The sequence below is a fragment of the Heterocephalus glaber genome, unplaced genomic scaffold (genome assembly GCF_053883595.1).
Source record: "Heterocephalus glaber isolate CG9 unplaced genomic scaffold, H.glaber_assembly_v1.0 deba00001442, whole genome shotgun sequence".
Classification (NCBI taxonomy): domain Eukaryota; kingdom Metazoa; phylum Chordata; class Mammalia; order Rodentia; family Bathyergidae; genus Heterocephalus; species Heterocephalus glaber.
This window is the reverse complement of record NW_028258296.1, coordinates 7,093,908-7,118,811: the sequence shown is the minus strand read 5'-3', so window position 1 is coordinate 7,118,811 and position 24,904 is coordinate 7,093,908. Positions and strand designations below refer to the sequence as shown.

Below are 24,904 nucleotides of genomic sequence, written 5' to 3'. Positions count from 1 at the left end.
TGCTACAAATGAATACCAAAATAAAAGGGCAAGTGGAGGAGAAATAAGGAGAAAGAAGGAAAGAGAGGAAATGAGAAAGAACCAAGGAAAGAAGCACCGAAGAAGGAGTACAATCCCCTTGCCGTTTATTACGACACCTTGTCTTTTAACATCTTGAGTCAAATTTGGTTTTTGTAAGGGAGACAAAGGGCCTGGGAAGATTTTTTAATGCAGGAAATGGGGTTCCCATAGCATAACAGGTCCAACAGGGAGAGGTGACAAAGCACTCTGTCCTGTTTCCTACCCTCACTGCAGCCTACCGCAGTACTGCACTGACGTCATCTTTATTTTATCAATGAGGAAACTATAGCTGAGTTTTCCAACACTGGCTCAAAGTCATGCAGCTTTTCTGGGGCTGATGCAGGATGTTTATTCCATGTCTACATGACTGCAGAGCTCATATTTGTAAACATTAAACTCTCATTCAGTATATTTTCTAAAAAATAGAAGCTACTATGTCATGCTGATTAAGCAATAAAGTGACCACGGTCGGTCGCAACTTTTTTGTTTGTTCTTTAAGGTTTGTGTGCATGGTGTGTGTGTGTGTGTGTGAGTGTGTATGCGTGTGTGTGCGCAACCGAGGGGAGCTTGTTTTTAGGGTAGAAAACAGGTGGAAAATTTAGTCTTTAACATTAAGATTTCAATTAGTTTAAATGTGTCTGAAATTAACAGGGAAAATGGCTTATAAATTTTTAATTGACATCAGAATGTTGGCTATTTTTTTTTGCAATGTAATTGCAAAGATCACATGAAAGTGCAATAAAAATACTTAGTTTAGACTAAATTCTTTCTCAAAAGATAGGCTTTGTGGAATTTCTCTGTTTACTGTAAGGGACTCTTAAAATTCATTAACTGTAGTCCTGCCTGACAAACCGTTGAGGTGGTCTGCGAGTTCAGGGAAAATTTTCCATTAGCAATTTTCCTTTCCTCAAAGGAAAAACAAAAACAAACAAGCAAACCAAAAACCAAGTCAGCAAATGCAAATTCTCTCACAGGACGCTGTACCTGACTACATTTATCTCACAGCCTGGAAAAATCAGAGACGTTATTTGTGAGACTGGCTCTCAGAAACGACCATGAATCTGAAACACTTTCCATTTTTCCCTACATCCTTTGAAAATGAAATATTCTGATAATTGAGGGATATTAAAATGAAAATATAAGTAAAGCTATGTGAATAAAACGTTCCTTTCTTAAGATATCTTGTATAAGTAAACTTGGTCGCTTTTCTTTCATAAATTCAAAAGATCAATTTTATTGAAGCCTGGAAAATATATAGGAAAACAACCTATCATTTTTCTACTTCCGTGAGTCAAAATTAAAATAAAAATATCATAAAATATCTCCAAATGATTCACTTATATTTGGAAGTCAAAGCCATTTATTATAATTCTCCCTGAAAATAAGAAATGCTCAACCAAATGGTTTCTTTTACAAACAGGTCTCATTTAAATCACCTGGGTGGATTTAATCCACAGCTAGATTAAAGGGGGTTTTCCTCTTCCCAGAATTATTGGGCTCTATGACTAGAAAGTGTGCCTGTCAGCTGCAGCTGGCTTGAGCCGAGCAGCCCATGTTGACTTTCAAATAGTGTAAGACAAACCTCTCTAAAAGTTTTTATGAAGAATGTGATCATAGGAGAGAAGAAATTATTGAGAAGGTTTAGGTTTTGCAGAAAGGATTTCTATCATAGCTGTTGAAATTGTTCAGGGAAATTCAACATGAAAATGAAAATACAGTCATTATTTGTAACTCATCTCTCTATGGTTAACTCCTAGCATGAAGCAATTTGGGGCCCGAGATCACTGGACTGAATGTTTCAGTTATGCTGAGGTAATAAGTGAACATGGGTCACCTGGCTCCCTCAGGCTCTGACTGCTCTCAGCTCATTGGTTCGCTGGGTATTAACCGGGTTAGCTTGGTTAACTAGTCCTGTGTTGTGCAATCCAGCAAGCAAAGAAGTTGCTTCCAAATGTCAACATTATTTTTGTGTAAGATATAAAGAGGAAGAGTTTGTTTCTGGAATCTTACTTAAAATATGGTAGTGTAGGGTTGGGGATTTAGCTCAGTGGTTCTGTCTAGCAAGTGAAGATCCTTAGTCATTGTAAGTCCAGAAGAAATTTCTACTATTTACCTTCATCACCGCGAGGTTGCTGGGGGAACATGTAGTTAGTCAGTACTCGCTGCTTTGTTTCTGGATGGGCTTCTGTTTGTAAAGGGATAAGGGCTTTGGACTGGAAACAAAGAACACATACATTAGATGAATACAATTCTAAACACAAAGAATATCGATTTTAGACAGGATAATGGTCAATAAATAGTCTGGCCTTACCAAGAAGAATGGACTAGTTAAAAAAAAGTGAGTGAAAAAAACTGAATAAGAAAGTGTAACATAAAAGAAGACCACTGTTGAGGAATATTTTCAAATTCTAAGATTTTCTTAGTGAGGTTTTCTTCTGTATTGTACCCATTTAGAAAACTTACCCAAACCTATTCAACTGAGCAATGCCAGTTTTAATCCTGATGAGAAAAATGTGTTAAATTGTTTCAATTTAAGTTAGCTTTTCTTATGGTTCTACATGCCTATTCATTTTCATGGACTGTTGTCCTAAAAAGACAAATGGAATTTGCTATCAAATTCATACTATGCAAGATCATTTATAAGTTTAGTTAGAATAAAACATAAGCATTTATAAAAGAGACATTTTTAAAAATAAAGACACAGTCCACATATTGACAAGCAATTGTACAAGTATCTGATGTATCATAACGTACTTATGGTCCTATTTCATTCTCTGCTATTAATTTGATTTCAGAAATCTTACTTTTGAAGTGGTTTTAGAATTTCCATATTATACACTAGAAATATATTGGAAATGATCATAGTATCTAAGGCATTAAAAATCTGCTTATTTCATGACACTTATTAATTGGAGTGAAGCCAAAATGGGATTTGGAATACCAGCTTGTCTCATGAAAGTGAGTATGAAACACATTAAATCAATCTTAAAAATAAAAGCTAAATGGTGCAGTCATTGTTCTATTCATTCTCTCACAAGAATAATAAATCATGATAGTAGAGAATTTTTTTTAACAATATAAGAATGTGGAAGAGATTATTCCACTAACTATAGTTCAGAGGAATTCCAGAAATGATTTATTTAAAATGACATATTGATATTAAGAAAAATTTATAGTTTATTGATAAGATTTTGTGTCTTTTTTTTTCCAGTACTGGGAACAAACTCAGGACCTCGTGCTTTCGGGGCAGGTGCAGCACCACTGAGCTAAATCCCCAGCCCTACTGATAAGATTTTAATGACAATCTAAGTTTTCAGTCAGTTGATGGGAGTGTTGTAATCATTAGAAAATCAAACATTACTTTCACATTTACATTTTGTGGAAATTGTTCTTAATTTTCACAAAAGTAGCCCAATAACCACAAACATGAACAATTCATTTAGCAGTAATGGTGTTATACTAAACAATAAACCAAATTCAAGATGGAGTGTTTTCATTTGATCATTTATATTTTAAGATTTTAGAAACAGAAGAAAAAGACAAGACTAATGAACTACGTCAAAATTAACCATTGCCAGTTTGTTTGGTGGCAAATCAGATATCTGTAGTTGTTTCTTATTGTCTGGTTAGTAAAATTATTCATTAGCACTCAATTGCTGATTCAATTATAATCTATTTCCATGAGTATAAAATATAACATCAAAACAATTTCACAGAAAAATACTGATAATAGTTGCCAAAAGGTATCAGAAAATTTCTGAAATGAAGTTTTAGAATTAAGTTGATTATAATTAAAAACATGAGAAGAAAAAAGAACATAGAGGATAATAATTCCCCCTGGTGGGGATTGTGGAAATGGTTTTTATTCTTTACCTTCAGAGATATAATTAAAGTACATCCTCTCAGGATATATGTGTATCACCAGGAGCTAAAAAGCTGTAAAAATGATCTTGGATGATGAAGTGGACATTAAATGTAAGTATTTCAAGTGGGTAGAGATTATAGTACTCTTTTTTTTTTTTTTTGGTACCAGAAATCGAACTCAGGACCTTGTACTTGTGAGGCAGGCATGATGCCACTGAGCTAAAGCCCTGGCTATAGTACTCTTTTGTCTACAACAATGCTTAAACTGGTACCTTTACAAAAATATTGCCTTCAGGGGATAAAAATCTATATTTTGTAGCAGTTGTCAATGGGATCTTTGGGAAAACATCAGTAATTCAAAGTTTCAATTATGGTTTATCTAAATAAACAAAATCAATCAGGCAAGAAAAGGTTTTTGTTTGTTTTGTTTTTTACCTGATTGTCAGAAAGCCACAATGCCGCAAGCTCTTTAAGTTTTGTAAATGAGAATGGTAAATTCTTCAATCTGCAAAGACAAGAACATTCTAATAGCATAGGTGAAGATTTATACAGTTCATTTAAAATATTCTACTGTATTGATAGAATTCTTCTCTTTAATCTTTTCTTCACTGAACAGCCTGAACAATCTTTAAAAAATGAGAATCTTTGTAACTGTGCAAATGCTTCCCATTCTATCTGGATAAAAGTAAAAAAAATTGTTCACATGCAAAATGTCAGGCCTTAAAATATCTGGCCTCCAAAATCCCTTCCGGCAGCTGCTTCTGCCTTGGCTGCCTTGGCTGGTCAAACACTGGCCCTTCCCAGCTGCTGGAGATCCATCCAAGCCCTCCCCTGTCTGCTACACTCTCCCCACCATGTTTCACCTGCACAAATCCTACATGCCCTGTAGCTCTCAGTTTAAATGCCATGTTTTCAAAGAGGGTTTTCCTAATTTCTCATTTATACTACTTTCCTCAATCTAGTCTCAAAGTACCTTGTATTCTCTTTCATGGAGCATACTGCAATATTTATCATTTATTTTTGTGATTATTTGATGACCATCTGCCATTCTCACAAAACTAGGTTCCATGAAGGGAAGAAGTTAGGTCTACCTCAATGCTAAATAAATTAGTCCCCGAAGTTATGCTGATATCCAGAAAGTCAGTCCATTTGTTCTTTCACTGTTTGTACAATAGACAGTAGGTATTCCAAGAAGGAATCTTTAAAAATAGCATTTTTGAGATGTGAAGTTTGGTCTCAGCCTTGCTAATCAAATAAAATTACGTATTTAGCTTTGGTTTTAGAGTTTGGGGGATCAGTTGCCAAATGTCTACTTCAATACACTGTCTGATATCCATAAAACTGCAACTGTGCATGATCAACAAATTGTGATCTTACAGCTGGCCACCATAGCTAATCAGCACAGTGAGTAGCATAAACATGCACGTGCGTGAAATTTATTGTTAATTTCTGCATGTTCACTTTTGAATGTGGAGAAACATTTTAGGTATAAATTAGAATGAAAATTTTCTTAAGTTTATATGTTTGAATTCTAGCTGATAAAAGCATCTTGATAATGGAAGTAAAAAATGTTACAGTAATTAATAAGTTAATTTTATGTGCAAAAGCAGCTAAGTACTTTCAAATAATTTAATAAATATAAAGAGATTGACAGCCAATACAAATATTGAGTATGTGTTTGATAGATAACTTTAGGAAGAAAATAATATCCTTTATGAACTAATAAATATTTGTAAAACATGAATAAGACTACAAAGACTAGAAGACATTAAATATTGTTTCAAATTTGTAGTTATTTAAATTCAATTACATGAGAAATTGTGAAGTAAGTCTTATTATGGCTGACATTTTTCACATTATGTAAGAATAAATGTAAAGTAGTCAATTTTGCTGCATCTCAATTGCACAGGGGGAAACTTTCCTGAATTGTGTGCAACAACATTTACAGTAAATCACCAATCATAAAAGTAGAATATTAAGAAAAGAAAGAGGTTATTAGAGAATGATAAAGGGTTTTATCTGCCTGGCTTTGTTAGTGGCCTCCATCAAATGTCTTATATTTTGTACCTTAAATGTGCAATATATTTCACAAGGAACAACTATTGGCACAGTTAATATATAACATATACTAATATATAATATCAAGCCTAAAATATTTATATTTTAAATAAGAAATTGCAATTAGATAATGTTTTTAATTTCAGCATCTTTCCTAGCAGTCCATTGTCTAACGGCAATGGTTAACTTTGGCCTCTTTGAAAATTGATTATTGATTTTTATCTCTGATTAATTGATTCTTATCTCTGATTAATTGATTCATCAATTAAAAATATTAAATTGGCTTCATTCTGTGTTCTAGCCACTCTAGTAGAGGATAAGTTAGGCATATATTTTTGGCAGGATGAAATAGTTATTTTGTGAGATCATCAATATCTTACTCGTACATTTAGCCTAAGACCTGTCAATGTGTGTGTCCCATGACAGGCACTCAGGTCTGCCATATTTGTTGAATAAGTAACTCCAAAGCATTAACAGTCCTTCTAGTTATGAACCATGTGTAACATTGGGTAAGTATTTTTTCTATACAGTCATGCATATTACCAATGGCAGAATTTGAGAGGTCAAGAATTTAGGAGAGAAATTCTGTAGCCCATCACCTAGACCCCTTCTCCAACTCAGCAATAATGGTTCCACTGGGACTGCATTTGACTCCCATAGGAGTACATCCACTTATGACATCTTCATGACATATCTCCTAGTCTAATTCATAAGGAAGGAGAGATTTGAAAGACTATCTTGCTGAAAGTCAGATGTAATATTCAATAAGTACATTTCCCTCACTTTCCAGTCTGGCAACTCCACCAGAGGAGGAAAGGATATTGGTTTGACATGGCTTAACCTTGACACACAGAGCTTTCGTGCCTCCTTGCAACCCTGAGTTTATAAATAAAATCCCAAACCTTTTAATAAAAAGCTTTATTCTTTTTGTGTAGAAATATTAAGGAGCTACTAAGAGACTAGTTTTTAAAATCCACAACTCTTTCCTTAAATAAGCTATAAACAAATGAGAATTTCCCTTCCTATCCTGAAACTTCCATGAATATTCTTCATGATTTCATAGAAGCCCATCTTTGACAGTTGCATCACAAGGTCTCTTAGTTCCTCATACATCATTTGTCTGATGAAAACTTACTGGAGAGTCTGCTTTCATGCATTTTGTTCTGTAATCACATTATCAGCTTAGTTACTTCTAGTCAACATCTACTTTTACTTTTTCTATTTTAGGATATGTGCCATTTATAGAGAAGGTAGAAACAAAGAATTGCAAATTTTCCCTTTTTCTTCTTACCTATCTATCAATATAACAGTTTTGTCACAAGTGGAGGGCCTCTCCTGTTTTAGGTTGCTGTATTTTGCACCTGACTAAGTAGCTATTTGGTTGTACTTGCTATAATGTTCAAACTTTATGACCTTTGAGTAATAACCTTACTCGCGACATTCTTTACCAGCACTCTGCTGGGGTCAAAATATACATATTACCCAGTAGATTTGTTGGAGAGATAAGTAAACATATATGTGAAGACACATGCATGTGTACAATAGATACACGTATTGTAAAAAAATATATTTTTATTTATTAGTATACTTTACTAATCAGAAAATAATTTTCACAGCTTTTTACTACAATTATATCCCCATGTTTTCCTAGAACTATGGTTCCTACATATGGGAGGGTTTTGATATCTAAATTTAGGTGTATAGATTTTATATAAATTTAATGTATAATGTAATATGACTTTAATATAACCAAATAGTAAAAGTTAGATTTACTTTAAAAATAATTTAGTTTTTGCATTGTCTATAGAAAGCATATGTATTTGCATTCCATATACCTTATATGATATAGAAAATATTTCCAAAATTATAAAGAGCAATAACTTGATAATAGTAGATGACCAGAATGCAATTATGAAATGTTGCAAAATACCTGTTATCACTTAAATTTAAAACTCTCAGTTTCTGCATCTGACCAATTTCTTCAGGAAGGAATTCTAGCTTGTTGGAGCGGAGAGACATCACTGTTACATTCTTGCAGCTTCCAATCTATGGGTAGCGAAAAGGACAAAATAAGTCAAGAATCACAGTAATATGCCAATTTACATAATTTTTAAAATTTATAAATCATTTTAATTAACTCAGACTTCTCTATTACTTTCAACTTTCTTTTAAAATGTGTATTGCCTTATTTTTATAATCCTGCTTTTAAAAATATGTGTATACTTTTATTTATTTATTTATTTTGGCGTACTGGGTATACTTTTAGATAGTAAGGCAATAGATACCCCATTTTCTTTTATATTAGGAAGGAAACATTTTCTTAACAATTTTACTGTTAAAATACTTGCTGACACAATTGTTTTCATAGATCACAGTGTTTTTCTACCCACGTGAGTGTGTACTAATCTATCTGTTTATAACAGCAGAGCACAAATGTTCATAAAATGAAATATTGACAGTTCCTTGGCAAAGCTAATTTTTCTCCACATTACAATGGTATTTGTCATTTTTGTTCATAACTTTTGGCTCCAAAATAATGATATATTGATTATTGTTCCATCATTATGGAAGTGTTTAGTAGAAAATATTAAATTGAAAGTATATTTCATGCTTTTGCCTGACAGTAAGCAAAATCCAATTTAGAGATAAAAATTAACAGAATTTCTTGGTGGATCTGGAAGTTAAAATAATACTGTAATGCAACATGAAACCTTACAAACATATTTACAGCAAAAATCCTTTTCACTTCAGAAGTATAAAAGTAATAATCTCAAAATGCTATTTATAATTGTTCTTAAAAATGAAACATGGAAATTAAGTGATCTAAAATTTTATTCCTTAGCATTGATTTAATACTTTAATATTTAATATATTATTATTAGCATGCAACATTAAGTCAAATGCATTTTTTAAGTTAAATATTAGAATTTGTCACTTGTCTTTAAAATAGAATAATTAACGCACATGCATGCACAACAGCACCCTTCCAACTCTGTATAAATAGACAGAGAGATGCTCAGCTCATGATCTCTACTGCTACTACATCTGTTAGGATTTCATTGCAAAACAGTTTCCTTGAGTTAGTCGCTAGAAGGCAAGTTTATTCCTCACTTCTCTAGGCAATTCCGGAAGGAAGTTCTCATCAACTGCTAGGGTTCGCAGACTGTGAAGGTAGCCAATTGTCGAAGGCAGCGACTCGAGCTCGTTACAGCTACAGTCAAATTCTTCTAATAACGATAAACTGAAAAATTCGACACATCATTAGATATTCTGAAAGGTGAGATGGCAAAAACAAAAGTTTTGAAAACTCATACATTCATTTTCACCAAACAGAAGTCCTTCATCTTGGTCTGCATGGTATTCCACAAGTAACTTTTTTATCAGTTCAGCCCAGTGGTTCCATATCATCATAAAAATGCTTTAATGTAGTAAAATAAATATGGTTAATTCTTTACCTGTCTTAATTCAACCAACATTTCAATGAACCATTGAACATGACAGAAGGGTTGTTTGTCTGTCTGTTGGGAGTCTAGGTGTTATCTATGGTCAGATCCAGAATGTACATCCTTGGGATGAGACCCTCAAACCTTCATGGGGCAGGGAGAGGGGTGTGGGGGGCCAGTTCAAGGACGGGAAGATGAATGGGGGAAAAACCCAAATACTTATGAAATGTTAGATATCTTACCAAGCACTTTAGAGAGTCAAAAGAGAAAATACTGAAGAATCAACAACTGAAATTTCATCTCATTAGAAAGCTTCTGCACAGCAAGAGAAACCACCAACAGTGTGAAGAGACAGCACACAGCATGGGAAAAATGTTTACCAGCAGTTCCTCAGACAAAGGTCTATTATCTCGAATCTATAAAGAACTTAAAAAAAAACAGACCTCCAAATTTAAAGACCCCATCCAAAAATGGGCATCCAGGGACCAGGGATTTAGCTCAGTGGTGCTGCCGCCTGCCTCACAAGCGCAAGGTCCTGAGTTCGATCCCCAGCACCAAAAATAAATAAATAAATAAATAAACCCAAAAAACAAAAATGGGCATCTGAATTGAACAGACATTTCTCAGGCAAAGAAGTAGAAAGAGCAAATAAACATATGAAAAAATGTTCAGGATCACTGGTCATTCGTGAGATGCAGTTGAAAGCAACACCGAGATTCCACCTTACTCCAGAAAGAATAGCTGCTATCATGAAATCAACCATTAACAAATGCTTCTCCACTGCTGATGGGAGTGTAGACTGGTGCAACCACTGTGGAAATCAGTGTGAAGATGTCTCAAAAAACTAGGATTAGAGGTCCCATTTGACTAAGCTATTCCCTCTTCTGGGTATCTTCCCCAAAGAATTAAAAGCATTATACCACAACAATGTATGTTCACTCATGTTTATAGCAGCACAGTTTGTAACAGCTAAATCTTAGAAACAGCCCAAATGCCCATCAACTTGTGACTGGGTATAGAAGATATGGGTTTTAAAAAAATAAAATGGAGTACTACTCAGCCATAAAAAGTGATCAACTAGAGACATTTATAGCTAAATGGATGCACATTGAGGCTATATGCTTAAGTGAAATAAGCAGGACACACGTGTGTAAATACCAAATAGTTTCTCTGGCTTGAGAAACTGAAAGTGTAAATGAGGATCAAAATGTATAATAAATAATGTGAAACTGCAAGAAAAGGTCCAAAGGGGAAGGGGAAGGGGAAGTGGTAGGGGTAGGGGAAAGGAAAGAAGTGAAAGGAAAAAATATGAGAAAAGAAGGAAAAAACAGAAACAACATCTTTGTAAATAGGGAGGGGTGGAGAGGTTGAAGGGAGGGCAGGAGAATGTGGGAAAAAATAAGAATCAAGATATATCATGTAAAGGTACAAATTCCCAATGATGAATGTCATCATATTATATAACTAAAATGTATCAATAAACTTAATGAAAAAAAGAAAATATTAACCTCTTCCTTTTAACAACCTATAAAATATCTACTATTTAAATATGCATTTTGTGGATAACAAAATTGAGGTTTACAGAGGGAAAGTAACTTGCCAGAAGCCACAGAAAATAGCACAGCTGGTTCTGAAATGCTGGTAAAGTGGCTCTGATCCGATCCTGCCTCAGCCCAAAGGTCTGCAGCAGAAGCTATGGACAGGGCACATTTCAGCTTGTGAATGTGTTTTGTTTGGTTTACAATGTATCATAAAAAGGAGTAAATTTTACCCAATAACCTAGATTTTCAGTGCCTTTTTCAAACCTGGTAAGACTGGGCCTGTATTCTTTTACAACAAGTCATGGAAATGGAGAATCAGCGCTGCCCTCAAATGGACACCGTTCCCTTGTTTGTCTCTAGTTTATCACAGTCCCTACCTCTCCATACTTAGCTGCTTTACCCCAGATTTACAAAAGGAATAGTAGCTTTCTGAAGTTCTACAAGGAAACTAGACAACTCACGCCTGGCTTGAGATAGTGGGAAAACAGAGCCTGGCACAGGGTGAACGCTGGCTACATTTAAATTGCTACGGTGGTGTTGTTAGTATTATTGCACTGTTATTGCCATCAATATTATTTTTTATTATTATAATAGGAAGGACTTCCCAAGGGTGAGGATCCTGCCACTGTAAAGAGAAAAATGATTGAAAGTTAGCTGGACAAAGAGTATAGAAGAGCTTCCTCCTCTCTGTATGTTGGAACTAGCTAGCTTGGATGTCATTTGCTCCCATCATTTAATTAACATTAACATGGAAATTGAGCTCAAGAGTTGCAGCGGGAAAATGGATTTGTCTACCAGTTCTGTCACTTGGTGTATGATCTTGAGTAACAACCAATAAACCAAGATCACCACCAGCTAGCTCCGAAAGCAAAGGTGCGTTCATTTCCCTGCCAGGCAAAGGAACACGCGAGGGAAGAAGTTCACTAAGTAGTGAGCTGAGGGGTAAGGGCAGCGACCACAGGGTGGGCATCCTGGCTCACAGTTTGTTCATGAAGAGTAAAAGATTTGCATTATGGAAAGAGTGGCACGAGTTCACAAGACTGTGTGGTTAGGCAGATCAAGACCCAGTGTCCTCGGTCGGAGACGTATCTACGCATTTAGTCCAGTTTGATCTGCCTATGGCCCTCCAGGTTCGGGTCCTGAACAGGCTCTGCTGGTTAGAACCAGTTGTGAACACAGCGTTCAGCTTTCAGAAACAGCTCTAAGGCAAGTACTGCCTAAGAGACATTTTTTCCTTTTTTATGTAGACAAATCATATAACCACTCCAAGCTCAGTTTCTGCAGATTTGTAATGAGGTTGTAATAATTTTATGAAATACTTAGGAACTCGTCAAAGTATGTTCCCAGTGAGAGGGAGAATATTTTGAAGGGGTTGATGACACGTGTCTTTCATTGTAATACATTTTTTGGAATCATTTTTTGAAATTTTTTTATTTTTTTGGTACTGGGGATCGAACTCAGGACCTCGCGCTTGTGAGGCAGGCGGCAGAACAACTGAGCTAAATCCCCAGCCCCAACAATTTTTAAGATTAAAAAAGAACTCATCCCATTACCTATCACAAAATACGTGTTGAATAAATGTTGTCCTTATTATTAGTGAACCCAACTGCATTTGTTTTTAGATACTTTGAGACCCCCACATGCAGGGGTGGTCATATTCCAGGGTGGCAGGTGATCACAGTTATGTGGCTCTGCATGTGTGTTTGTGGGGACAGAAATCAACATATGTGGTAGACTCACTAATATAGTGTCACTGTGTCCTTAAAAAAAGAGCCTAGGACTATGTCTTGTACTTAACACTCGTCACATTTTGTAGAACTGCACGAAAGAGGTTTCTACCAATAGCTTGGGGTCATGGACTAAGCAAATGGTAATAAAATTATGAGGGATATTTAATAAAAAAATCAGAAGTATATTAAGAAATTGAAGTCAAAGAAGATATTCAAATAACTTAAAAAAATCACAGTTTCTCAATTTTTCTTTTTCTGTTTGAAGTTGCTCTCAAATCACAGTAAGGCAGTCACTTTGTGCAGTTCCACTGTGCAAAAATATCAGTTGCCTTGTTTCATTAAGTAACACTCGTCCCCCCAACCACATGGTTCAAATTTCAGTTACCCAGTATTTTAACAGTGAGTAACTGCATGAAGCTTGACCATTTCCTCTGTCCACAGACCACAGTGAGAATAGCAGATGCACTTCGCGATCCGTGACCAGGCACTGTGATCTGTCTCTGATCAGCCTGCCCGTCCGTCATGAAGTGCCACACGGACAACATCTCGTGGAGCCATGTTGCCTCCTCGCCCCTCAGCAGTAGAAAGACTATAGGCCAAAAGATTCAACTGTTCAAACTTAACTACCACTACTGGGTAATGCCCTCGGCCACCCTAATTCTCTTGGGGGATTGAAATGAAGATGCGGTAACTTCCTATTCATTACCAAGTACAACTTCATTAACTTCATATCCAGCCATTGGGCCACAGAGTTATTTCAACTTTAAAAATCTTTTATCTTTCACAGACTTTTGAAGAGACTTTTCAGGCTGCAGTTGGTGATCATGCAGTTTCACTGCCTGAGTTCTGGATGAAATATAATACGAAACATGAAAATATGTGAGCCTCGTGGCAGGAAGCAACGTCAAGTCATGTGCATGCAGCCTAGCAGAAACTTAGCACACTGCAAATACCTTTGCAGGATTTGAACAGGACCGAATAGCAGAGATTGCTGGCTGTGGGAATGCTGATGCTGTCACTATCAGAGAAGTGCAGAGAAGCTGCCCGAGGGGGTTGGAAAGGCCAAACGCAGGTGCACAGATGAGCAAAGTGGTTGAGACAAAGAGGATGCAGGTGTCCCTCAGGAGCTGAGACTGGCAATGAATTCCCCATTAAAGGGACTGGCCGAGACATTTCACAACACCAAAATCACGAAGGCTAAAATTCTGGAAGCTGATTGAAACTTAAGAGAACGCCAATTCAGGGAGGCAGAGAAAAGATATTCACTCTGTATTATAATGCACAATGAAAAGAAGGCAAGACCAGTCAGGCTAATCTCGACAACTTTTTACAAAGCAAACTTTAATGCACAATGTCCCTATTGCTTAAAATTACGGTGTACTCGATAAATATTAGTTTCATTATTTGTGCATTTCCCTGTATATTTATAGCCTATAGCAGGAGTGTTTAATGGTACAATAAAAAACTTTAAAGACCTTTTGTGGAATAATTGTAATCCCCCCCCATCAATTAAGAATGTTTCATGCAGTTTCAGGTTTGTTTTTTCATACTGGGGACTGAACCCGGGGTGGGTGGGGTTCTAACCCTGAGCTACATACATCCCCATCCCATTTTATGTATTTAGTTTAAGACAGCGTCGTGCTAGGTTTCCCAGGCTGGCCTTGAACGAGTGATACTACTCCCTCAGCCTCTTGATTAGCTGGGATTACAAGCTTGTACCCCTATGCCTGGCTGCAGGGTCATTTTTAGGGTCACTGTGATGTTGTGTTTTATATTAAGAAAGCTATTTAAATGTAACCAGTAGCTAGTACAAATCTCTTAAAAGCCTTGGAATCTCCAAATAAATGTCTTTTTGTATACTGATGAGAAGACCTATGGCTGGGCTCTTGCATAGCTTCAGAGTGGGAGCTGCTGGTCAGGAAAACCAACCACATGATTAGACAGCTGGAACCTTCAGTCCCACCCCTGACCTATAGGAGGAGAGGAGCAGCTGAAGGATGAGCCAATGGTGTGATCCATCAGGCTTACATAAGAAAGGGTCTCCAAAGCCCTGGGAAGGAGGTGTACAGGGACGGGGTATGGAAGCTCTGCATCTCTTCCTAACACTTTCCCCTGTGTTCCTTTCCTTGGTTGCTCCTCTGTACACTTTGAAATACCCTTTATACTACACAGGTAGCTTGTTTCCTTGATTTCTGTGAGCTTTTCCATCAAAAGACTGGACTTGAGGAAGGAGGCGTGGAAATCCTCAATTTATATACAGTTGGTCATTCAGAAATTCCCGAGATCCGAACTTGTGATTTGCCTCGAAGTGGAGGCCAGCCTTATGGAACTGTGACTTAAAACTTGTGAGTACTGATTCCAGCACCAGATAGATGTGTCAGAATTGAGTTAAATTGTAGGACACTCATGTAGTGTCCAGAGCGAAAGTAGGGAATTGTTTGGTGTGGGAAACCCCCACACATTCCAGGACCAGAAGTGCTGTATGCTGAAGAGTACAGTAGGAAAAATAGTGTGTTTGTTTTTTCCTATACAATTGCATACTACTCTGCAAAGCAAGGATTTCCTTCCGCATCAAAAAGATATCATTACTACACAGTGGGCTACACTAAATTAATGATTTAGAGTCTGAAAGTATTTTACATCTTTGGTTACAAACAGCTAGTTAAGTGCAAAATACACATTTTTCAATGATCTCTGAAATTCCAAAGATTTAAACTCGTAACATACAATATCAGCTCACTTTATTGATGACTGTCTCATTAAAAATCCCCAAAGATGTGTTAGTATAAGATCCTGTATAAAAACAGCCATCATGTATAATCAAGTTACCACTACAATTTATAATAATGAGGTGAAAAAACAGGTGAACTTGTTAAAATTCAGATCCTGGTTCTGGGGCGTGGGGCAGGGACCAAATGCTGTGATTGTGCCAACTTGATGTTACACACTATCAGTATCAGTGACATTACTGGGAGTACTAATGTTCGAAATCAAACAAAAATATTAACTTTAGTTTCTAAAAAATATTCTAAAAATATTTCTAAAAAATATTCTCTATATTTTTCTCTACTTTAGATTGGATTTCATGAAACTCTTGGTTAGAAAAATAGTGCTGTACCATTTACCCTCAATTACCTAGCTAATGGGGAAGAGGGTTTATGAGTGTACTACATAGATAATCTATAATTTCACTTTACCATTATTTATGCCCAGTAGCTATCATTAAATCTACTATTTATCTAGTGGCTAATGAGTGGAAAAGTAAATGGCTTTGGGTTTCACCTTCTTGATTCACTTTTAATTCTTAGCAGATGTGATATTATTCAGCAGAAAATGTGACTCTTAGTCTCCAAAATGCTTGGACTCTAGTTCTAGGGGGGCCCTTAACAGCTGCTCAATCAATTCCCTCTATTAACCCCCGTGTTTTCATCTATAAAAGTGCTTGGTTACATCTCCTATACACAGTTCTAATGAGGATTAATGCGTGCTAAACTCCTGGACAATAAATAGCTCTCCATTAAAACAACCTTTTAAGAGGTAGAACATACTCTGAAAAAGATTAAATCAGATTAAATCTGATTCTAAAATATATAAAAGTTATCCTGTGATATTTTCTTTTTAAAGTGGACTGTTGCATGAAATAAAGCTGTCTTTTAGTCAAGAAAATGTAAAATTACCAGCAAGTGATTAGTCATATGTGGGAGGAAGGCAAATTTCAGATGAATAAAAAATTGTTACTGTATTAGGAGAGAGAGGGAGGAGAGAGGAGAGAATGAATGATTTTTTTTTTTTTTTTTTTGGCAAAGGTGAACTGCTTACATACCTATTGTTAGTAAAGAAGGCTTGATATTGCCAGGACAAAAGTGATGGTATAGCCCAAGGTAGAGACTGAACTGCAGCCAGGCAGTTGGTGTTTGAGGCTAGACTCTCAAGAATACTAGTGGAATATTCCAGTCAAGTTACTTTGTTACAATGTGTCACTCTGGGCAAAGGGTAATTAGTAGCAGCACTTAATCATGTACCTTGAAGCCTAAACACAAACACAAACACACTCAATACATTTAGAACACTAAGAATGGACACAAAGGGAATGCTAACTAACTTGCTACTGTTCTTATTTTCAGAGGTTGTAAATCAATTTCATTTAATTTAGCCTCGGAATTAAGTTTTAGATTCCATCCTTAATTTCTCATTGATATTAGTTAAGTTGCTTGGGCCAGTGGGTAAAAATTGACAAACTTTATTCAGAGTAATTCTTTTTTATATGCTAAACAGACGTCACGAGTTTCTAGTGCTACATTCCAATCTAAGCTGGATTCAGTAAAACTCTGACAGAAGGAGCATCTCTTAGAAATCTCCAAAATCATTTGGAGATTTTGCCTCTGAAATGTTGACTGATCTCGGGCAGTTATTATCATCATATAGACAATACATTTTTCACTTGACGCAGCTGCTCCACCCATTCAAAGCAACTACAAACTTTTGTTTTTCTTTGCACTCTCTAGGAAGTTAGCTCGACTGATTGAAAAAAAAAATTTCAAAAAATTATTTGAGATTATAGGAGAAAAGTATCACACAAATGAAAAATACTGTTATAAGTACTTTTTAGTACATAAATCTACACTGATGAGTAGACAGTAGCTTCACCCATTGCTAGATCACTTTTTAGAAATTCTATATGTTCCAAGTTAGGATACAGTACTACAATTTTTCTTATTCAAAAATATAGAAATATTTCATGTACAGTTATAATTAGGATACTGTGCTCCAAGAGCCATTATAATTTAGTCATGACCCATAAATAGTCACAATTCCAAAAAGCTGGGGCAGGTTATGGTCATTGCAGGAGAAATGGATATCCTATTAAATGGATATCATTTCTGGTTTTTCACATGAACTGAAATCTTACACGTGTTACAATCATCAAAAAAATTCCATTTGATCATTTCTTGGAGGTGATTCCATTTCAGTAACTCTGTGTGTATATGTAAGGGTTTGGGAAATAAAACTATCATGATCTCATTTCAAGTAAGTGGAAGACATTCTTACTTTTAAGAACTAGATGTTTCACTCACGCCATACCGACAGTCTTTTCATAGACGAACATAAGGAATGACAGGTCCCTTTTTTGGTTATTAATAACAATGGCTATAATTTATTAAAGGCTATTGTTGTGGTTTACATCTAGATGTCCCCCTAAAGCCTCATGTGCTCATAGGAGGGCCTCTGGGGAGGTGACTGGATACTGGGGCTGTGATACCGTAACTGGATGAGTCCCCTGAGGAGTTTATGGCTGAATGTGGTGCTGGGAGGTGCAGCCTGGTCAGAGGAGACGGTCACGGGGAAGAGCCTAATGTGGCCTGGAAGGGTCCTGTGTCTCCCTCCTTCCTTCCTGGATCTCTGTTTCCTGCAGCCACATCATGAGCTGTTCCTCCTGCCAGGCCCCTCTGCCATGTTGCTCTGTCTCGGAGCCAGCCAACTATGGACTGAAACCTCTGCAAACTCTGAGCCAAAGTAAACTTCTCCTTTCTTAAATTGTGCATGTGAGGTATTTTGGCCCCACAATGAGGAAAGTAACTAAGGCAGTGCTATCTTATACTAAGTCTCACAAAAACCTCTGAGTTATTATTAAAGTTATTATTTCCACTTTACAGGTCAGAAAAATGTGGCTCTAAGATGCAAAGGGATTTGTTTAATGGGTGGAGAATCTAGGATTGAAGATGAAGTCAAATTGTCGGGCTTACAAACATGGCTCTGTACCACATCGCCTTGCTGCACAGAAGGAAGTCAGAAATGTCCAAGGCATAATCCCAGCCCTCAAGGAGCCCATATTCTAGCTGGGAAGACATGGCAAAATAATCAAAGTTAAATGATGAGTCGCCATGCAAACCAGAGACTGATAGAAGAAATGGAAAAGAAACAAGTTACCATAGTTTGCTCTAATGTGAATACAGAGTCCCCAAATAGCTCTGTTTATTTGCCTATGAAACTTGTTTTAGTGTCGTGGCTGCCAACGATCTAATTCACTTCACATCTCAGACCCTACAGAGGAAGCTCGTGAGAAGGACTGGCCTTGCTTTGTGCAGCCCTCACATTTCCCGATTCCTACTCCTCTCTGCTTGGCCAACTTTACGAAAGAATGACTCTTTAGGATGCCTATTCAAAATTCTGAGTTTTTATTACTTTTATCAAAGACCATAAAGCTAAGAAAGAGCAAGCCCAGCATGAGATTTCTCTTGTGAAAAATCCTTTCTGGCTAGAGCAATGAGGCCCGTTAAATTACCAGGTATGAAGAGTCAATCACAAAATGCATGACTCAGCTCTCACATACACTGATATATGAGATACAGTGGAATTAACAGCTTGGCAATGAAGTAGGGTAGCTTCCTTCAGCCTTAGTGGGCCATATCTGTTGATGGGAGGAGAATACATATCAAATAGTGTTAATGGGGCCTTTAACTAAAGATAATGTCTACAAATCACCAAACTTGGTGTCCAGAATACTGTGGTACAAAATGTTGTTTATTATTATTTTCCTTTGACTTTCAATTCTTGGTGCTGTCTAGGCATATTTTAAGGATCAACAACAAAAATAATTTTACAAGTCATTTGGCACAGAAATCATGGAATCTATTTCAACTGTGAAGATACTGAAAAATAAATTCTTCTGGTAGTTTTTAATAGTTGTACTATTACAAAATACCAAATATAAATCTAAATATTTAAATATTCCATGTGCAGAATAAAAAGTCCTGGTCATTGCAGCTGGTCTTAACATTTCTAGGATTTCAAAGTTTAGAATTTTAGGTAGAATGCTTTGTAATAAAATATAGATTATCTGACCAATAACAAAATACTTTCTGCATATGCCAGTTAACCAGATTGTAATCAAATTTCATTCTAGCTCTAATCTAGAAATCTGAACTCTCTAACATAAAAAATCATTGTGTTATTGCTTGTTTTTTTCAAGTATAAATTGTTTTTAAAGTGCATAAGAAACCTTTAGCAATGTAGTGCCTTTGGGTATCATATGTATAAATTCAAAACACTGTGTATAGATGACTACCTTGGAGTCAGAATGTAAGTTAGACAATAGTTATTATAATTTTACTAAATTTGATGATTTCCAAACTCTGACATGTATAGAAATAATCCTCAATCTTATCAGTCCGAGGATCCTGTCATACTCTTAAAAATCCCCAATGGCCCCGAACAACTTTGGTTTATGTAGGTTATATTTATTGGTATCTACCATATTACACATTAAAATAGCATTTAAATATTTAAAGAATTTAAACACTTTAAATATTAAGTATTTAAAAATACTTAATAATTGTTCCTATAAGCCCATGGCATGTTAATAAAAGCAACATATTTTTTATGCAAAATAACCATATTTTCCTAAGCAAGAACATTTAGTGAGAAGATTAACATTTTGATGTTGATATATCCAGCACTTAAAAACATTCTATTAGCCCATTTTTCTGACATGCCCCTTATTTTTCCCCAAAACAATAATCAAAAGAAGATCATGACATTAAAAATCTCTAAAAAGTGAACTTTTATGATTTTTAACCTTTTTCTAAAACAGTAATCAACCTTTGAATTAAGTAGTCTCATTTATCTTTGATAAATCTTCATACTTTTAAGAGAATAATCAATCTTTATGAAAGGAAAACCAAGTATATGAATAACCTAGCATCCATACTCACGAGTAATTACTCCATTTTTCTTTTCTGAACAAAAGCATTTAGTGAAGTATAGAAGCACAAGAGTTCTAAATAAGAAGACATATCACTGTAAACATCATTAGCGTTTGATTTTTCTCATCTTCTTACCAAAAAATTCTGGTTAGCACAAAACAATCTAGGAATTGAAACCCAAAGTAAAGTAGGGTCTAGCATTCATCATCTTTAGAAACCTTCTACAATTCTGGAGCTGAGACAGGAAAACTATTCTAACGGAGGTGTGGTGTTTGCATTTACAAGACAGAATAAGACAGTATGAGGAACAATAAAATAAGCAAGTACAGATTCTGAAAAGTGCCACGAGGGAAGGAAAAGGGACACAGATACAGAGAGAATCTGTGGGTGGACATATTGGTGGAGGGGCATTGAGGGAAAGCTGCACTGTGGAGGTGATATTTAAAGCCATAACTAGAACCTTGTTACCCAAAGTGTTGTCCTTGCACCGGCAACACTGACAACACTTAGATGTTTGTGATAAATGCAAAGCTTGGAACCCCCAGGGGTTCAGACCTCCTGGGTCAGAATCTGCTTTGCAGAAAGGATTCCCTAGTAATTTAAATGCACATTGAAGCTTAAGAGCATGGACCTAGAAGATGTGAAGCAAGCAGCCTTATAAAAAGTCAGGAAAGACTATTTCAGGTTGAAGTAACAAGAAGTGGGAAAACCCAGAAGCAGGGTGCAGATGCTGAAGGACATTATGTGTGGCCGAAGCCTGGGGAAGGAGGACAGCAGTGAGTTTAATGAGTGGTCCATGCGATCAAAGCACTTCACGGTCACCAGGGGGCGGAGTCTGTTTATATGTTTCACAGTAAATTACTCTCTGGTCAATCCCACAACAGGCGATGCCTGGAACTGTCACGCAAGTACCAGGAAACACCGGGAACTATTTTCCCTCATTGCCTTTGAGTGGATCTTTTCATCTCTGCAGAACTGCTTCCGCAGCTTTCTGGACAGTTCCATCATGATGCTGGTTAGTAATGATTTCAGTCCAGCGAAGCACTGATTTCTCCCATTCCTCCACGAGTCTCCCCAAGTCCCCTTGGACTTGCCAAGGAAGCACCTCCCCTGCCCAGCTCTTTTAAATATTGCTTCTTTCATATCACGTAAGTATTTCTTCTGGCTTTTTGGTATCTGACAATTTAATAAGAATAAGTGGCTTTCAAAACGAAGGCTCACTATTCAGTCTTCTCAGTGTTCACAGGTGCTCTAATTCCTAGTTATTTACCCTGCTTTTCTGGGACAGGTCTTTTGTTCTGAGTAACTGAAAGCTGCTGACAGCCACCTGATGTTTCCCCGTCTCTTCCTTTTCAACACAGGAGTATAGAAGCTTAGATCAAGTCACTACAGGGTAAGTTCATCTTTCTCCACATTTATAATTCAATTACCAGGAAGACTGTAAGGGACAGAACTAGACACTGGTGGTAAATGAGAACTGAGCTTGACTCGAGTTGAGAATGTGTGTGCACAGCCCGGCTGCCACACTCCGCCTGGCTGCGGGGAAGGAGACAGAGTTACTCTGTCATCTTCCTGTTCCTGAAATGAGTTCTGGCATGAGGTGCAGCTGGCGAAGGGGAGGCAGGAACTCATACTGTCGTGTGACAGGAGCTCCGGGCACAGCTGTCTCCAGTGTCAGCCCTGACTCCAGAAAAGGCTGAGTTTGCACCAGGGAGGTCATTCAGAGACCGACAATCTGGCCGGAAATCACAGTGCACGGGCAAAGGCTCATTCTCAGGATGGCCGAAGTCAGGCTTGTACTGCCTATGGACAAAGCACCTTGGCCTACTTTTAGGTTATCCACTCTCTTCATTTCACCTTCAAGGAGCTAATTATACAAGAAATACAAATGTAGGTTGCAGCTCACCAGTCATCATCTATGTGGACATAAATGAAGTTGAATTCAGTTGCCCATGAGAATTGACCCAACTGTGAGTGCGTATGAATACAATTGGGAAGGTTTTTAAAACAAGTATCACATTGATGAGAACAGTTACTTCTTCTGTGTATCCAAAAAGGAAGTAACATTCTCTGTATGCTACACTGGAAAAATGTGGAAGAAACTGTAGACAAAATAATAATGTATGGTGAGGGTACTGCAGTACGAAAATGACTGAGACTTTATTTACTCTCCAGAGTCTGAATATTTTAATTTGACTTTTGCAAAATTGCCCTGCTCTTTAGAAGTGAAGCTTCCCAGATACAAAGCCATTTGCTGATGTGGCAAAGGACACAGGAGAAGGGCTGTAAGGGACGCGTCCGCCATCTGGATTTCAGCGGTAATTGTTCCAACTCTTTATACTCTGCCAAAATCTGTCAAATTTAAGACTTTAACTATGTGCAGTTTTTTTTCCTGTCAATTATACCCAATAAAGCTGTTTTATAAAAAAAATGAGGCTTTCTCTTCCCAAGCATACCCAAATCAGGTAAATATTTAGATAATTCTTCATACTGAGATGAGGGCCAAGATCCTGATCAAATGGACTCACGTAATTTCAGGATGAAGCCAGCTTGTACTGATCTGTCACGTCACATGAATTGTAAACAAAATAGCATTTCAGTGAAACATTGAGAAAAAATACATAAGAGAATTGTGAACCAAATGTTAATAGCAATATTGAGCCAAAAATAAATTGCTATCAATAAATGGAGCATGTTCACCCATAAAAGGCAATGTTAGACTTTTACCTTGAAAATATTGGCTAAGCAAATGCTTTTCTCTTTTAGATTCTAAAAATACACTAAGCTTCTGTATACATATATCAAATATTATTAGTATAATGGTAAAATACATACTGAAGAGCCTTAGAAAAATTGATTTAATTTTTTCAAGATATATTTGGGTGAATTTAGAACTACCACTCCATCAAAATATCAGTACTAGATAGAAAATACCAGCAAGGATATAATTGAGGGTCTACATAGTTGTTTTACCAGTGAAAGATGTATGGTTGGATATTTCTCATAATTTTGTATAGTTAGATGCCAATGCAATATTCAGATATATAATCAAATTAAGATCTATTATCTACAAATGCATATAACTGAATAAAATACAGTCTAAAATAAGCTGACCTATGAACAAACAGTAGAAAGTATAGTACAAAGTGTTCTGAAGTAGAGAACAATGTATTCTTTCATTTCTGGATTTAACAGGCTGACTTAAAGGAGACTCTGGTACTTACTTTCCGATTGTATTTGGTAGAATTGTAAGTTGATTGTCATCTACTTTTAGAGTAGTCAGTTTTTTCAACAGTCCTAAAACAGAGAAGAAGGCTTATTAATATACTGGAGCAGGTTTATGACAGGGACTGTCATATAAAGGAAATCAGAGGAATCTCTTGTGATGAATGCTTGCCATGCTGATTCGTTGCCTTCTGCTTCTATAAGCCCATAAGCCGATACAGTATTTGTGTGTAGTCTGGTTTTGACTTTCTTGTAAAAAATTCACTTACATCAGTGGGAGTTCAAGAACATCAAAGTAGACAAGTAAACAAAAACCAAGGGCTCCATACATACCATGTTAACACAAATGCAACTTCACTTCCCTTTTCTATTTTTCAGCAAGGGGGCCAGGTGAAAATTTTCAAACCAGCTGTGATTTCATATTTAATTGACACCTAAGCACTAATAGCTAGCATTCCCATTGTGACACAGATTGAAAACAAATCTGAATTAAGCCTAATAACCAAGGAATGAATACTAAGGCACTGCAATGTGGTGTTTGTAATTATGGACTTGGAAAATTACAACATATGACCTCATGCTCTTTGGTAACATAAATCTTTAACTTGGATCAGCATAACACAAAGAAACTTGCAATTTTTAATATAGCAAGGAGACCCTGCCAAGAATTGAAGTTACAACTATTTATCTTTTACTATCTGATTTATGCCGTCGATACTTTTATGGTTTTCTCTCTTGCCAGGGTCTAAATGAGCAATAGCCACACAGTAATTGAAGAGCAGTTGCATTTGGCATAACCAACTCCTCATCCTGCCAAATACAACCTATAAGATCAATATGGCTAAGCAGCCAAAGTCCAAGGGTAGAGCATTAACATTAGGTTAGGTTTTGTTTTATATTGGAACTACACTTACATGCTATAGATTACTGGGTCTTGAAAAAGATATATATTTTTTGGAAAATATATTAAATTCCATGGTCAAATATGCTTTGAGAAGTGTCAAATCAAACAAAATTGTACAGCTTTCTTTAATGGTTTCTCTAGAACCTTTTAATGTACTGACGGAACACTGTGACTCTCCAAAGTTATTGTGAGTGTGTGTGTGTGTGTGTGTGTGTGTGTGTGTATCTGCAGAGTATCTTTAAAAGTTGGTGCTACGAGGAATGTGCTTTGAGGTCATGCCCTCCCCATATCGACCATTTTGAGAATACTTTCAAGGTAAGATTAAGCCACAAAATCTCTGCCATAAAGCTGTTGTTGTGCTTCATGTTTCAGTATA

The 24,904-nt window shown here is 36.5% G+C and overlaps 1 protein-coding gene across 16 annotated transcripts in view; it reads right to left on the bottom strand.

Moving 5' to 3' along the window:
* Lrrc7 (leucine rich repeat containing 7) overlaps window positions 1–24,904 on the bottom strand; it is a 496,759-nt gene that overhangs the window by 95,925 nt on the left and 375,930 nt on the right. For all 16 annotated transcript variants that reach the window (XR_015451809.1, XM_087212656.1, XM_087212660.1 and 13 more), the window contains 5 exons: window positions 23,624–23,696; window positions 9,094–9,223; window positions 7,913–8,028; window positions 4,360–4,429; window positions 2,174–2,273 (listed from right to left, as the gene is read on the bottom strand). Coding sequence is in view for 15 of the 16 variants with exons in the window: in XM_087212656.1 (XP_087068782.1) it covers window positions 2,174–2,273; window positions 4,360–4,429; window positions 7,913–8,028; window positions 9,094–9,223; window positions 23,624–23,696 (489 nt within the window). In the remaining variant the exon portion in view is untranslated. The remainder of the gene's footprint in view (window positions 1–2,173; window positions 2,274–4,359; window positions 4,430–7,912; window positions 8,029–9,093; window positions 9,224–23,623; window positions 23,697–24,904) is intronic.